General features: G+C 33.1%; 2 protein-coding genes and 1 long non-coding RNA gene across 4 annotated transcripts; 1 reads left to right on the top strand and 2 right to left on the bottom strand.

Moving 5' to 3' along the window:
• Positions 1–1,197: 1,197 nt before the first annotated feature.
• On the bottom strand, positions 1,198–4,159 carry LOC18045187 (BTB/POZ domain-containing protein At5g17580). Of its 2 annotated transcripts, none has more exons than XM_006437351.2 (4): positions 4,075–4,159; positions 3,070–3,120; positions 2,915–2,984; positions 1,198–2,829 (listed from the first exon to the last, which is right to left on the bottom strand). In XM_006437351.2, the coding sequence occupies exons 2-4, from the start codon at positions 3,090–3,092 to the stop codon at positions 1,198–1,200; spliced, it is 1,725 nt and encodes a 574-aa protein (XP_006437414.2). In that variant the 5' UTR covers positions 3,093–3,120; positions 4,075–4,159. The 2 variants fall into 2 exon arrangements, with proteins under 2 accessions (XP_006437414.2, XP_024042452.1); XM_024186684.1 differs by lacking the exon at positions 4,075–4,159 and adding an exon at positions 3,498–3,511.
• On the bottom strand, positions 4,101–8,216 carry LOC18045186 (uncharacterized metal-dependent hydrolase YabD). Its single transcript, XM_006437349.2, has 8 exons — positions 8,014–8,216; positions 7,766–7,839; positions 7,576–7,657; positions 7,198–7,248; positions 6,440–6,540; positions 4,999–5,152; positions 4,693–4,923; positions 4,101–4,451 (listed from the first exon to the last, which is right to left on the bottom strand). The coding sequence occupies exons 1-8, from the start codon at positions 8,134–8,136 to the stop codon at positions 4,332–4,334; spliced, it is 936 nt and encodes a 311-aa protein (XP_006437412.1). The 5' UTR covers positions 8,137–8,216; the 3' UTR covers positions 4,101–4,331.
• Positions 8,217–8,902: 686 nt separating this feature from the next.
• Positions 8,903–10,118, top strand: LOC112098981. The gene is made up of 2 exons (XR_002906019.1): positions 8,903–9,160; positions 9,690–10,118. It is a non-coding gene; the product is annotated as an uncharacterized LOC112098981 (long non-coding RNA).
• The last annotated feature ends 4,678 nt before the right edge of the window (positions 10,119–14,796 follow it).

Below are 14,796 nucleotides of genomic sequence, written 5' to 3'. Positions count from 1 at the left end.
CTTCTTCTTAAAATATGCGAAGATGTAGGAGAAGATGATAATGATGGAGGAAGATGAAGGTGAAGAGTGATGATGATGGAGACAAAAGTGAAAGGAAAGAGAAATTTAAGGGTATTGTCGTCTTTTTGTTTATATTAGTGTTTTTGGTTATTAATACATCTTGGATGTAAACAAATAAATACTTTAATATTTATAAAAAATAATAAATAAAGAGTGTAAGGCGACTCAATAGAATTTTATCAGTGTATGTGAGTGGAAAATACTATAATATTTCTTGATATCTTATGAATAAAAAGGGAGTATAAGGTGCTCAATGAAATTTAACATTAGTTAAATCACAAAAAACAAAAGCGGAGGTTTGGTACAACCGTTGCAACATAGGTGAACCCCTTAGTTCTACAAGCGAAGTAAGAGAAGTTAAAATTTTAAATAAATTAAAAAAACATCTCTAAACTCAATGGACTTAGCTATGTTGCAACTGTGGTATCGTGCCACAGTTGCAACCAGCCATTAGATCCACTTGAATTCACTATTGCACCCCTCATCCAAGTGAATCCAATGACTAGTTGTAACTGTGGCACGGTACCACAGTTGCAACATAGCCGGACCCTAACTTAATTATACCAATCTTTGAATTCCATATTAGGTACCATCATTAAGCAAGTACTAGCAGATATTGTCGAGCAATACCATTTAAAACGTTCATTCCAACAATAAAACCATTTTTTTAGTAGAACAATTAAATTCATTAAAAAAAATCTCATTATTGTATTATTAATTTTAATATCCTCCAATATCTTAATTGGCTCTATTGATAGCTTACCTTATAGCTCAAGTAATATTTCAAAATTCAATAAGATCATCTTTCACTAAATTTAGAAAGATGATATAGATAATAAAAATTTACGTGGAACATTGGCTAACATATTACACAATGTTATATATTTATTTATCATATTTTTCCAAAGACAATCACGCAATATTAATTGATCATAAATAATTTGTCGATATAACTAAGCAACTCTTTTACAAGTGAAAAATTTATCGTCAATGCATATGAATTGAGATTTGAGAGTGACATGTACATGAACAATCTAGAAGAATGAGACAAGCCAAATCATATATATATAAAATCAAATTAAGTGGTGCAAAATCATTACGAATTTACGATTATAACATAAAAATTCAAACTCCAAATCATGGATGCACCTTCTTCTTCTTGACTTGACAATTACAATCATGAATTGAAGTAATGCACCCAAATTTCCTCTTCATCTCTTTCCACATGCTAGGCTTCTCATTTTTCTGTTTATTTTTATCATTATGATTATTATGTTGCTGCAAGCTGCAACTCTTCTGAAGTTCTTTCCTCATCACAAGGCACTCTCTTTCAAGCTCCATCACCTTGTTGCTCATTATCTTCATTTCTTTAATCACCATTGCTTCATCTTCCGCCGCCACCTCCTCCTCCTCCATTTCTTCCTTGACGATCATTTTATCATCAGGAAACAATGCCACCTCTCTAGTGATTGTATCTCTTATGTGCAACTGTGCCGCAAACAGTGCTTGCACCACCACCCTCAACGGCAATCTTTCATTTCTTGCCGCGTGCTCGCAGGCTTCCAGGGACAGCTTGCGGCAGTCTAAAACTCTACATACTTGTTCTCTTTCTGATTCAGTTAAGTATCTGTGCTTGTGGAAGTATATATCAATAGCCATGTAAATTCCATCAGAGTTTCTTTGTGTCACTGTGGGCACTTCAGCTGACATTTCCACAATGGAAAGAAACGTATTCACCTTCAAATCTATGTCAGCCGCAATCTCTGCTAAGAATTTCTCAATCAGCTCTGCCACTTTGATGTATCCTGGAAACTGAGATGAAGGAGAATAGCTGCCACAGAAATTCCTCAAAATCCTCCTCAAACACTCGATATCATATTGAACTTCTTTAGCATAGCCTTGAGATGGAATTAGGAGGTCTCTTACTGTTGCCTGATCAAGCTGTTTCCCAATTCTGATCTCAAATCCAGTTCTGCAGTCAGAGCTAGCTTCCAAAACAATTGCGTATCGAAGCATTTCAAACAACAATGTGCACGGAACGAGTCCTCTTTCATAAGGCAAGAGCTTTTCCACGGCTTCAAGTACATCCCTCTGAGTTTTCCTCTTGTAAATTGACACTGTTTCATCTCCAACGGTGCTTGATAGAACCCATCTTTTTGTGTACTGACAAACGGATGAGGCCACAAACTCTGGGGGCACCCCATGCTGATTCATTGAACGAATGGTGGCATCGAAAAGCTGAAGAGACAGTACGGTTAAATCCTCTGATTTCCAATCAATAACGAAGAGCTTTCTCCTCGCGTTTGGCCTATATGCATCATCAGCGTCCTCACTATCTTCATCACAACTCAAATTCTTCATCGGAGCCCCGAGAAGGTGGGGATCAGCCACCGCCTTCTCAATGAGAGACCTAAAACAGGCATCAACCAGGCCAAGCTGTACAGCCTGTTGAAGGAAATCATCTGCTACTCGGAGAGCCTTAATGGTTTCATTCCAGCTGGGGAGAACTTCCTGTTCAAAGAAGATGAGAGCCCTCCTCAACAGATTGTTTCTGCAGTGAGCTTCAGTCATCTCCAAGTAGTCAGCGAGGCCAATGATGGGTATCACATTTTCAGTGGAGATCTGGGGTTCAAAGCCGTGGCAGAATCTTAGAACAAGCTCAAAAGTTTCAGTATCAGGTGAAATGTCTCGGAGGAAATAAGAGAGGTCTTGATTGGGATTCTCATCCAGTATAGCAGCAACCTTGGCCGATTTTGAAGCAAGGAGTTCCTACGCATTTGTGAAACAATTATATTTAAACTTGGAAACGACAAAGTGTCAACTTAAACAAAATGAAGGGAATCTTATTCCTCACTCTGTCCAAAATGAAAGGCAAGCCGTTAACATAGAGCTGCACATCAGTCAAGGTTGTAGACTTTGGCAACCTGAAATGACCCAGCAAATTTGTAAAACAACTCAACCTTTTCAAAATCTAAAACTAAAAGGGTGTGGGAAGAAATAGTTTATTACCTTGTGCTTTGCCTATTGGCCATATTTCGACTCCTGTTGATGTTTCTTACTCTGATAATGCCAGAAAACAGCAGTAAGATATCAATTTTAGGAGTCACCCCATTTAAAAAGATAAAATTTATGCATCATATGTTACACTAAACAAACAAACAAACAGATAAGAAGACGGCACTAATCAGATTCTAAAAGTTTAAACTAATAAATTGAGCACTCCATAATGGTAAAGAACCTGTTGATGAAATATATATGTGTGCGTGTGTGTGTATATATATATATATATACATATGCCAAATTAAACAATCTGTCACTGTGACTGTGATCATCAATATCATAAAAGAAGAATGAAGCAGAGAAGCACTATGACAATATAATCATGGATCTTTAATAAGTTGGGTGTTCGTAAATAATAGAAAGTGAAGACAACTCACACGACAGGATCAGAGAGACCGCAAAGTCATTTTTGTTAATTCATTTGACTCATAAAGAGTGAGATATATCAGTGAGGTCAGTGTGAAACTTTCAAAACAAAACCACCAACGTTCGAAAAATCAGATTCTCCTAATTTTATGAGATTTTTTGTGCCACCTTCCTTTCGTATCTCAATTAGGATTCTGATTGAATTAAAAAAATATATATTTAAATTTCATTGACCTGGGTATAGTATATCACTTTAACCTCATATAATTTATCCTTTTGACACCCCATAAATACAAACTCTTTTTCTTTTAAACGCAACTTGACTCAATTTAAACCTTTAAAAAAAAAATTATTTTGACGCAAATGGAGAAAGAAATTGCCGAATGGAAAAGTGAGAATTTATGAATGTAGAATTAATATGTAGTCCTTTGTAACAATTTGTTTTTTTTTATTCTTTTTTCATACAAATAAAATGTAACAATAAGAAAAATAGAAATATAATTCTTTTGTATATGATGAACAGATGAAGTTTTGACTCATGATCTCATGTTTATAGGAAATATAACCGAAGAATGGTTGAATCGTAACTTTATCTCTCCAGATGATCAAATCGTTGACGTTCAGAAAAACGATCCCTGTATAGTAAGATAATGAAGGGATAGCTGTAGCCATACCCATCATATTTTACTAATTCTTTTCTGGCACAAAAATCTTCAAGAACAGTAGCAGGCTACTCTACAAGAAGTTAACAAGGATTACAAGACTTGCATTTCCGCATTCATTTATATACAAGGCTGGTGCCAAAGTATTGAACTCCAGTTTCTTTCCAGGAGTGCTGAAATGGACTACTTTTCTGTTAGTATTTTTGAACCTTCATAAGAGAATAAGCGAATTGCATTTCTGTAGCTTAGTTCTGCAAGTTCTTCTTTAGTCATGTCAAGCAAGGATGCCACATAATCAAGAACCTGAAACCAAAGTCATTAAGATTTGTTACATGTTAAAGCATAGAGTTACAATTCCTCCAGCATGATCTAAAAGCGTGTCCTGTCTGACGGATATGGGAATTATTATGAGAAAATTACCCAGATACAGTCGAAAAGGGGAAGAGCAAAAATAACAAAACAATGCATTGTGGAGAAAGTAAAAGGTCAGAAATTTATTCATGTAATGCTAAGGAAATATCGATCAAGAGTCAAAGAAACATACGTTATGGATGTTTGCCGGGTGATTAAGTGTTTCTCTTGGCAGTGTTGATGAATCTTTTGAAGCATGGAACTGGTTATCAGATGCACTACCAACATTTGGTGAATGCTCTTCCTTTGCAGAAAGCTCTTGAGGGAGGGAAGGGTCTCCATCAACCAAGAAGAGAGAATTTAACTCTGCCTTTGGCAATGCATCAGGTGCATCTGTCTCCAATAGAATCCTTTCTGAAGGCACCTAATAGAAGCTTGAAATTAAGTATACCAAAGAGTTCAAAATATTTTAGAGACAACCGACAGTGACTGATGTTACCACTTTCAACATTTTCTTTGCCTTTTGTGCTTTCATGGACATGAGAAATCCAGAGAATGAAAAGTATGCACCAAGCTTTGATAATTCAGGAACCATCTCGGCAGAACCCAGGTAAGAATGAATAATGACACCATCAGGGAAAGGCCCCACAGATCTGAAGAAACAAAATGTCATAGTAAGAATGCACGTAAATAATATACATCATGCCTATTAAGCCATTAAGAAGCAAGTGGTGGCCCAAACTTAAAATATCCAATAAACAGGACACAAGGTGAATTGTAAGCCCCAACCACAGCAGAATGAGCATTTTCGGGAACTAGCCCTCTTGCCATCACTCCAGAGGGCAGTATCAAGTAGCACAATTGTAGTAAAGGTATGGTGTGAAAAAGAGATGTTAAACCATAAAGAAATACTTGCAAAAAGCATATCAAAGACCTTGATTCACATACTTCATGGTGAACTGTAACATGCTATTTATGGAAGATAGCATAGCGGATACATTCATCTGAGGTTAATTAACAAAAGAGTTGTACAGATGCTATGTTTTCTTCTGTTGTTCTATCTGGAGAGTCAAGAGTAATCCATTTTAAGCTACAAATCTGAGCAGAGTGACATGCATCTTAGATTTTAGTAACCATGGACAATTGGAAACTTTTTTGGAGCTTCACTTGTCAAAAAAAACTTAAGAGGGTCCTCTAATTCATCTTGTCTGTTTAAGTAACCATGATCCTTTCACACCCAATGACTTGAAGAGATTGTGGCTTTTCAGGTTAACTACAAACATCTACTGAACAGTTGCCACCAAGAAAGAGAGTTCCAATCCTCGTGGTAAATCTTGGCCCATTGTTCAACCGGACGTATTTATAAAGGAAAAAACTTGTTTCCAAATATGATCCTCCCACTGAACACCAATATAATCTCCAAAAGATCTACTTTAATACAATTATCTTGTTATATGTACATATTTATAGTCTCCAACACATAAAACCTTCATCAAGACTAGTACTGCAGAGAAACAAAGAAACCTTGTGCACTACATGTTTCCTGGCTTCTCAAAGATGTTTGAAACTATAAGCATCACAGAATTTGTGCAAAACATCAAACTTAGAAAGGGAAGCTCTAGAAAAACTAAGAATATAGCAGGGTTGATCACATTTGGCTGCCTGAAAAGGTTCACAGAGAAGCTTGCCTAAGAATAAACAGAATGACTTAATGATTATATGTATTAGCACGTGGCGTAGCACAAAGAATAAAAGGCTAAAGCCCTTTTGAACAATCTTATTCACGAATGCTGGAACCCAAAACAATTCAAATCAATATTAAACTTGCTAAAATTTCCATTTCAACCAAGAAGCAAGAATGGATAATTTTCAATTGTCCATTCTATAATACTTTGGGATAAAAATATTTAAGTGAAAATAGAAACATAAAAAGAACATACTTCATTATCTCAAGCAGATCACCAAATGCACGAACACAGTGTATGGATGCTGGTCTTTTCAACTCTTTTGCCAGTTCAAGCTGTTGCCTGAATACTCCAACCTGGAATGAGAAAACACCATGTGTACAAAAGAAAATTCAGGATTTATCTAAGTCTGAGAATTAAATAATTGAAAAAAAAAGTATATTATTTACATATTTTGAGAAACAGTATATTGTTAATTATACATAGATATATGTCTTATACATTATTTAGATTTATGTGTTTCTTTGGCATATGCAAACAGGTCAAAGTCTAAGAGAAAAACATGAATTATAAAAATACGATTTAGGCCATTTAAGAAGGCCACTGCAACATGTGATAGGATTGAGAAAGGAACTCACTACTGAAATAACAAAACCATAAGGTATTCTTGTTTAGTGTAAAGACACAATCTTGTCAGAACATTGCTTCGACTACCAAGATTGTCGTACGAAAGAAAAGTTAACTCAGTGTATATTTAAAATAAATTGGTATACTCCCAGTGCGGCCTTCATGATGGAAAATAATCAACAGAATAACGAATGCTAAAGAAATTCTAAGATTAAGGTTGCAGTGGAACAAGTAGATTTAGGTTTCTAATTCCATTTGACATCACCAGAGATTGAAATGAATTATTCCCACAAAAAAAGAAAAAAGAAAAAAAGATCATTATTGTTGCTTGTTCGCAGTAACAAGTTACGTATAAATCAAGCAAGGAAAGGCAAGGATAGTAAAACCTGATCCATAAAGTCAATCTCCCTTCCCTTTGAACCTTTGTCTAAACCAATCTGCAGAAGTTCATATGCATGTTTCTGTTAGATGTGGTCTCAAACATGATAATTTCACACATTTCCAAAATTTCAAAAGTACATAGAATACACACGTATATTTTCCTTCTTGTCATTTCATTTCTTAAATTCCCGAAACTAAGGGGAAAAAAAACCTTAAAAACATGCGATAATTTCGCCCATCAGAGTTACAGGAACTACATTTCACTCTAGTTTTCAAGAAAGGTTCGAAGTACAAATATATTCCCATTGTTGGGAAACCCCAAAAAAAAAAAAAAATTAAAAGGAAAGAGAAAAATTGCAGCCTAAAACCTAAAAGAATCTAACCTCTCCAACAGCAGCAGCAGGAGTGGTCTCAAAGAATTCCTTAAGAGTACTAAACCAGTTGGGAGTCCTCTCTTGAACAAACCTAAAAATGAAACAAACCCAATCCATAATATACAAATATTTATCAAGCCCATCAGTAATATATTTCAAGAACTCAATAAGAACGAGTAGGAGTGTTCTCAGTTCTTACCATGGATGAACTCCGAAGCAGGGGATTACAGAAGGATGGCGTTCACTCATATCTTTAACCAAGTTCCAATCTTCCTGCAATGACAAGAAAATAATTCATAAAATGAATGATAAGAAATAAGTTGTAGCGCAACCCCATCAACGCCCACCACCAACGCCCCCCCGCCCCCCCCCCCCCCCCCCCCCCCCCCCCGCCCGGAACCTCAAAAAAAAGAAAAAAAGAAGAGAAGAAAACCCATGAGCACTTACCTCGGAGACGCCATTTACAGCAAAATGAAGTACTCCAGAATTCACCGTGGTGGCAATCAATTGAGGTGCTTTGTGAAAGATTCTTGGGTCTTGAAGGTGACAGTGTGCATCAAATAGCTTCATTTGCTCTGCCTCTGCTCCGCACTACTGAATTTTTTTTGTCATGGCAAACAGGTCACTCAAATACTAAAGCGATGCAACCTGTATCCTTAATGGTTTTTTTATAAGTTTAGGGACCTTGGATGTTATTAGCCAATTCGAACAATACAAATGGACGTTGGTTAAAGATGGCGCTGTCGTGAATACACACGCCGTTTAGTGAGTTAAAAAATTTGTGAATCAGACGAAAAATGTACATAGAATAGGAATAATAGATATTTTTATCTTAATTTTTATTTTAAATGGTGAGTTATTAATTAAATAGTTAATAATTTTTTTATAAAATTTAACTAAATTAATTATATTTTTTATTAATCAATCGATGAATATTATATAATTTGAGATTGTTTTTTGGGGACAAAAAATTTGAGAAAGGTAAAGTTTTAATTTTTTTTTCTAACTTTTATCTAGAATTGGGCAAACAAACTGTGGTCTTGAAAAAATAAAATCGAACCGGCAGTTTGGTTCCAATTAAGATTCGTTTTAATCTTTAAAAATAACCAAAATATATGATTTGTAAAAAAAAGGAATGCCGGTTCGGTTTTCAGTTCACTCAACTAAACAAAAAAACTAAACCGAAGAACTGAGTTATTTTTGAGATTTTATTTAAATTGACACGTGTTAAATTTTAATTGGATGTGTAAAATAACTAAAATAGGCATGCACACACACAATTATAGGTATATATATGTTACAATTTCACCCAAAACAAAAAATCAAAATCAAATCACCCACCCAAAGGCACTGCAATCACAACCGACACTGCCCACCGGTGACACTGTCACAGTTGAACAGCTTGTACCCACCGTGCAACATCTTCTTCCACCGTGCGACATCCATTAGCTTCTTCTCATCGTACGAAAGCCCATAACTTCTTTTCACCGCAAGATGGTTTCTACTCGCCGGCCACCGTCAATAGTTTCTACTCTACTTACCGAACACTATGCGACAACTTTTGCTCTACTCGCCAACTACCGTGCGCCACTAGGTATGTCTGGAATAGTACATATACTTTGCATGCCTTGCTTCTTCGATTTTCTACAATTATAATTAATACATGATTTTTTAATCATTATATGTTTTAATAAATGTAAGAAAATATATATAATCTCAAGGTGTTTGCTTCAATGATTCTATCATTTATTTTATGTTTTGAATGCATGATTTAGTTTTTAGAGGATATTGTGATTTGTTTATATTCGAAGCATAATTTAGTTTTATGTATATATGTATATATGTATATATAAGTTATAATATAAATCTACATGTGTGTATGTATATGTATATGTGGCAAGAAATGTTGGCCACTGGCTTTAAATCAAATTAGATGATTTACAAAAATGGCTACCGATTATGTTTTTAATATGGCTGCTGAATGTATGTTGGGCAGTGGCTATAAATTTGCTAATTTACAAATATGACTGTTGTTTATCCTTATAATATGGCTTCCGATTATATGTTGGACAATGGCTATATTTAGGTTTTATTTTGACATTATGATTGTTCTAATTTTGTAGGATGGTTGACAATATTGGTGAAGTATAAGAGGCTAAAAATGAAGTGTAAGAAATTAATGATAAAGCACAACAAGTCAGTCATGAATAAGAGATCAGCAAGAGTAAAAAAAGAAAAATTATGTTGAGATCATTTGTGTGGAAATATTTTTCGAAGCTACTTGGAGGAGAAAGAGTTAAGTGTCATTATTGCAGCAAAAGTTATGCAGCCCATAGTACTAATTCTAGAGCAAGCGGTTTGAAGAATCATTTGGACAGATGTAAAGTGCGCAAAAAATTGAAGGCTGCAAATGATGCAAAACAACAGACATTAGTTCGTGGTAAAGGTACAGATGATGGTACTGCTAAACTTATGCACATATGATTTAATAGAGAGTATTGTAGAATGACATTTGTAAAAGTGATAATCAAAGATGAGTTGCTTTTTAGATTTGTAGAGGCTGAATGGTTTTTGGAGTTCATGGAAACTTGTTGTCCGAAGATTGAGGTACCATCTCAAAGAACAATTACAAATGATATTCTTGAAATGTATTAAAATGAAAAAGGGGTTACTGAAAAGTGTTTTGAGTGCAGATAAACAGAGAGTGTGTATTACTACTAATACATGGACTTCAATTCAAATGTCAAACTTTATGATAATTATAGATCACTTTATTGACGAAGAGTGGGCTTTGCATAAGAGTATTCTCACTTTTACACCTATATCTAATCATTAAAAAAGAAGCTAATTGAAAATTGTTTGATTGATTGGGGATTGAAATGTTGTTCACAATTACAATGGATAATGTAAGTGCTAATACACTTGCAATATCTTATGTGAAGAAGAAGTTGGCAAATTGGAGTGGAAATTTGATGGTTTTGAATGGTTTGTATATGCATGTGGGGTGTTTGGCGCATATAATCAACTTAATTGTGCAAGATAGGTTGTCACAGGTAAATCAATCAATAGCTAGTATCTGAAATACAACGAAATATGTTAGATCCTCCTTGACAAGATTACAAAAGTTCAAAACATGTGTTGATAGGGAGAAAATCTCATGTAGAGGGCTTATGATGTTAGATGTGTCGACTCTATGAAATTCAACGTATTTAATATTAGGAAAAGTGGTAGCATTTAAGAAAGCATTTGATAGGCTAAAGGAAGATGATGACCATTATACAAACTGGTATGATGAGGATGAGAGTGAGAAAAGGAGGGTGCGGCCACCGATTGACGAGGATTGGGAAAATACAAAGAGGTTAGTCAAGTGTCTTTCAGTATTTTTATCATGTGACTTTAAAAATTAGTTATTCTCTAACTGTCACTTCCAATAATTATTTGAATGAAATGTGGAAAGTTTATATTCATGTGAAGTCACTTTTTGATTCTAATGATTTTTTGTTAAATCAAGTAGGTTGCAAGATGGAGTAAAAGTTTGTCAAATATTGAGGTCATTCTTTTGGAAAGGTTAACATGCTGTTGATTATGGCAAATGTGTTTGATTATCGTTGCAAACTTGACTTTGTTACACGATATTTTAGTAGCTTGTATGATACTATAAAGGTTGATGAATTGAGAGTTAACATTAAAGATTTGCTGTTGAAGCTTTTTGAAAGCTATAGTGGTGAGAGTAATCCAAACAGAGGTGAGAGAAATAGTGTTGTGTATGATGGTGCTAATAGTAGTTATAGGTCATTTGATCATTTTACACAATTTAGAAAGAGGAAAGAAAGTTCAAAGACGACATTAGTGGAAAAAATGATGTTAAAAAATAATTTTCAGAGACTTGTGAAAGTGCTAGTAATCCCTATTTTGATATTTGACTTAGTGGAAATTGAATGGGCCTCGGTATATGATTTTGTCTCAAATTGCCAAAGATGGTTTGACAAGTCCAGTGTCTATTATGGCTTCTAAATCAAATTTAGCACATGAGGGCGCATTCTTAATCCTTTTAGGAGTTCTTTAACTAAAAAACTGTCGAGTCATTGATCTGTACTTAAAATTGGCTTCGTTCAACTCTATTAAGAGAGCACACAATACAACCAAGTCAGGAGGAAGCTGAATTCTATGAATTAGTTGAAACATGTAATATTGTTATTTATTATGTAATTTTTGTGATCTCACTTATAACATTTTATTTATTAGAATTAATGATTTTAATATAATTGTTTCAATTTCTTAAAGATTTTTTTAGGCCAATGCTATCTCAACAACAACAAGTAGTTGAGGAGCAAATGATAGTTGATTAATGTTTTTGACTAGTAAGTTTGTTTTATTTTTTTGAAAAAAAATACTAGTATCTTGTTATATAGATTGTTTATTTAATTATTTATTATGTAATTTTTTTTATAGATCCAAATATTGAGCTGGAAAATGCCAAAAGTTGATCATGATATTGATGAAGATGGGAGAATATTGTTGGCGTTTGTTTGCAATTTTTTTTTATTTTGTGTTGTAAGTTGTAACTGTTGTTATTTTTATTTGTCTTTACAACATTTTGTTTATGTAGATAAAATATTGGAGTTTGGTTTTGAATTTTGAAATCTTAATATTTCATTAGGAGTACCTTATTAGTAGTTAGTAAGACATTAGTGATAAATGTGTTTTGAATACTTTGTGTTTATTGTTAGTATTTGCAATGAAAATATGATGAATTGATTGATGAAAAAAATTATTCTATTCATGAGGCCCAATAGGCCAAGAATCGAAAAAACCAAACAAAACCGAACCGATCCGAAAAGATCCGTTCATATTTTGTTTTTATTGAGCTCAGTTCTTATTCGGTTCTTTTTATAAAATAATCGATTTAAATCGATTTTGTTTTATTTCGATCCGAATCGAACCGTGCCCACCCCTACTTTTATCTTTCTTAAATTTTGAACTCTATTAATTAACTAAATATAACTACTTAAAAATTATTCGATTGCACTTTTAGGGACACATAGCCTTTAAAAGCACATAAAATAAGTGTCTGTTTGTTATGATATATCTAATGGTCATAAGTACTTATTTAATCTTATAAGCTTTTATCATAATTTTTATTGTTGTTTGTTTTTTTTAGTAAAGCTTTTATAGTTTAAATAAGTTATTTTGCATTTACTAGAAAAAACTCAAATTTTGAATTTTTGAGAGTAAAGGTTAAAAAGTTTTTTTAAATATTAAAATATCATCTACTTATTTGACAATTTTATTTTATTCTTTTCATAACATAACTTAAAAAAATTTGCCTATTAAAGTAATTTTTTAGATTTTTAATAAAAGCTCTTATTGAAAATCAATCAACTAAAATTTCTTAGGTAAAAGTTCTATTTGTTAAAGTTTTACTGTCAAAAGCTCTACTTGAAAAGTTGTACCACTTGAAAAGATGTACCAAACGAAGCCTAAGTATTATATCAAGACTACGATTAGACTAAGGTGGCGTTTGATTTTTAACTTAATGACCTAAAGTGACTTAACTTAATTAATTAAGTTAAGCCAATTTTTTTGGCTTTTTATTTAATGGAGAAATCTGAATTAAATCAATTACTTACTAATGTAAAAAATATCCATACTTTATAATTTATTTTTCATGTCTATCCCAAAACTCACCTATAGACATTTACCTCACATAAAAATATCTTTATTTTTTCTTTCTTTATTATATACGATAAAATTTGAAATTTTTGGTATTTTATATATTAAAATTCTAAAATAATTATGTATTCACTTGAATATAGTTTTACTTATAAATGTTAAAATATTGTGGTATTTAATATATTATTTATTTGACATTCAAATTTAATAAGGATACAAATGTAAAAATATATATTTTCAGCTTTTTAAGTTAAACGAAAAACAACTTAATACTTATTTTCTGAGATTCAGACGAAAAAATAAACATATTATTCAGATTCAGACTTTCAGATCTATTTAGAATTCAAACTAATTCAGGTTTATTCAGATTTCAGACAAAAAAATAATAATAATAAATGACACCTAAGTGCTTGTTTGGTATGCCTTATTTAATGGCCGTAAGTGCTTATTTTATCTCATAAATTATTATCATAATTTTTTTTTTCGTTTGATTGTTTTCTAATAAAGTCTTTAAAGCTCAAATAAGATATTTTACCTCAACTAACAAAAACTCAAATTTTGCGCTTTTAGAAGTAGAGGTTAAAAAACTCTTTTTAAATATTAAAATATCTAATAAATTGTCTAGTTATTTGATAATCTTTTTTTTTATATAATATAACTTTAAAAAACTTGCCTTTGGGAGTTGTGAAACTGACCGTGGATGGTTGCTTTAGGGGCAATCCTGGGATGGCTGCCTCAGGTGGTATTCTCCGTGATCATCGGGGGGAATTTTTGGCTGCTTTTGGATCTTTTCTTGATCACCAACCAATACTTTATGCTGAGCTTATGGCTATCTATGAGGGATTAGATCTCACAGTTCAACTTGGACATTCTGTGTTAGAAGTAGAGTCAGACTCCACCACTATGGTTTCTTGGATTCATTCCTAGAGTCCTGTTCGTTGGGACTATGGTTACTCGTTGCGTAGAGTGTGTGATTTGACATCTTCGTTCCCTATTGTGCTAAGACATGTACTCAGGGAGGCTACTTCTGCTGCTGATTTTCTGGCTAATTGAGCTTGCACTCATCAGGTTAGCCGACGTTTTTTGTCTTCTCGGGATATTCTCACTGGCCTATGTAGCATTCTTCATTTGGATGCTGAGGAGATTCCTCATATCAGACGATATGATTGCTTTTTCTATTATGTTGCTGCTTTATACTTTTGCCTTCTATATTCTTATGTATTTGTATTTACTTGGGGAGGTTTTGACTTATATCCCCCTCCTTTTGTACTTCTTCATCATTGATTTATATCACAGATAGGGGTCCTGTCTAACTCTCATCACTTGGTGGTTTAAAATAAAAAAAATTTAAAAACTTGTCTATTAAAATAATTTTATAAAATTTTAATAAAAATTTTTATTGACAACTAAATAACTAAATTTTCTTTTAGTAAAAATTCTAATTATAAAAATTTTATTGATAAAAGTTCTATTTAAAAAATTATACCAATTATTTCAAAAGTTCGAGAAAGGAACCGCGTGACATAATAAAATGAAAATAGTGTATGTTGTATTTGA

The sequence above is a fragment of the Citrus clementina genome, unplaced genomic scaffold (genome assembly GCF_000493195.1).
Source record: "Citrus clementina cultivar Clemenules unplaced genomic scaffold, Citrus_clementina_v1.0 scaffold_4, whole genome shotgun sequence".
Lineage (NCBI taxonomy): Eukaryota > Viridiplantae > Streptophyta > Magnoliopsida > Sapindales > Rutaceae > Citrus > Citrus x clementina.
This window is presented reverse-complemented; position numbering and strand designations above follow the sequence as displayed.

Bases quoted from the DNA above. Each gene is read 5' to 3' on its own strand.
- LOC18045187 (XM_006437351.2), bottom strand. From the start codon at position 3,092: ATGGCCAATAGGCAAAGCACAAG. The intron at 2,985-3,069 runs GTAATAAACTAT...GGGTCATTTCAG, and splicing joins GCCAATAGGCAAAGCACAAG to GTTGCCAAAGTCTACAACCT. The intron at 2,830-2,914 runs GTGAGGAATAAG...ACAAATGCGTAG, and splicing joins TGCCTTTCATTTTGGACAGA to GAACTCCTTGCTTCAAAATC.
- LOC18045186 (XM_006437349.2), bottom strand. From the start codon at position 8,136: ATGAAGCTATTTGATGCACACTGTCACCTTCAAGACCCAAGAATCTTT. The intron at 7,840-8,013 runs GTAAGTGCTCAT...TTGTCATTGCAG, and splicing joins CTGTAAATGGCGTCTCCGAG to GAAGATTGGAACTTGGTTAA. The intron at 4,924-4,998 runs GTAACATCAGTC...AGCTTCTATTAG, and splicing joins CAAAGAAAATGTTGAAAGTG to GTGCCTTCAGAAAGGATTCT.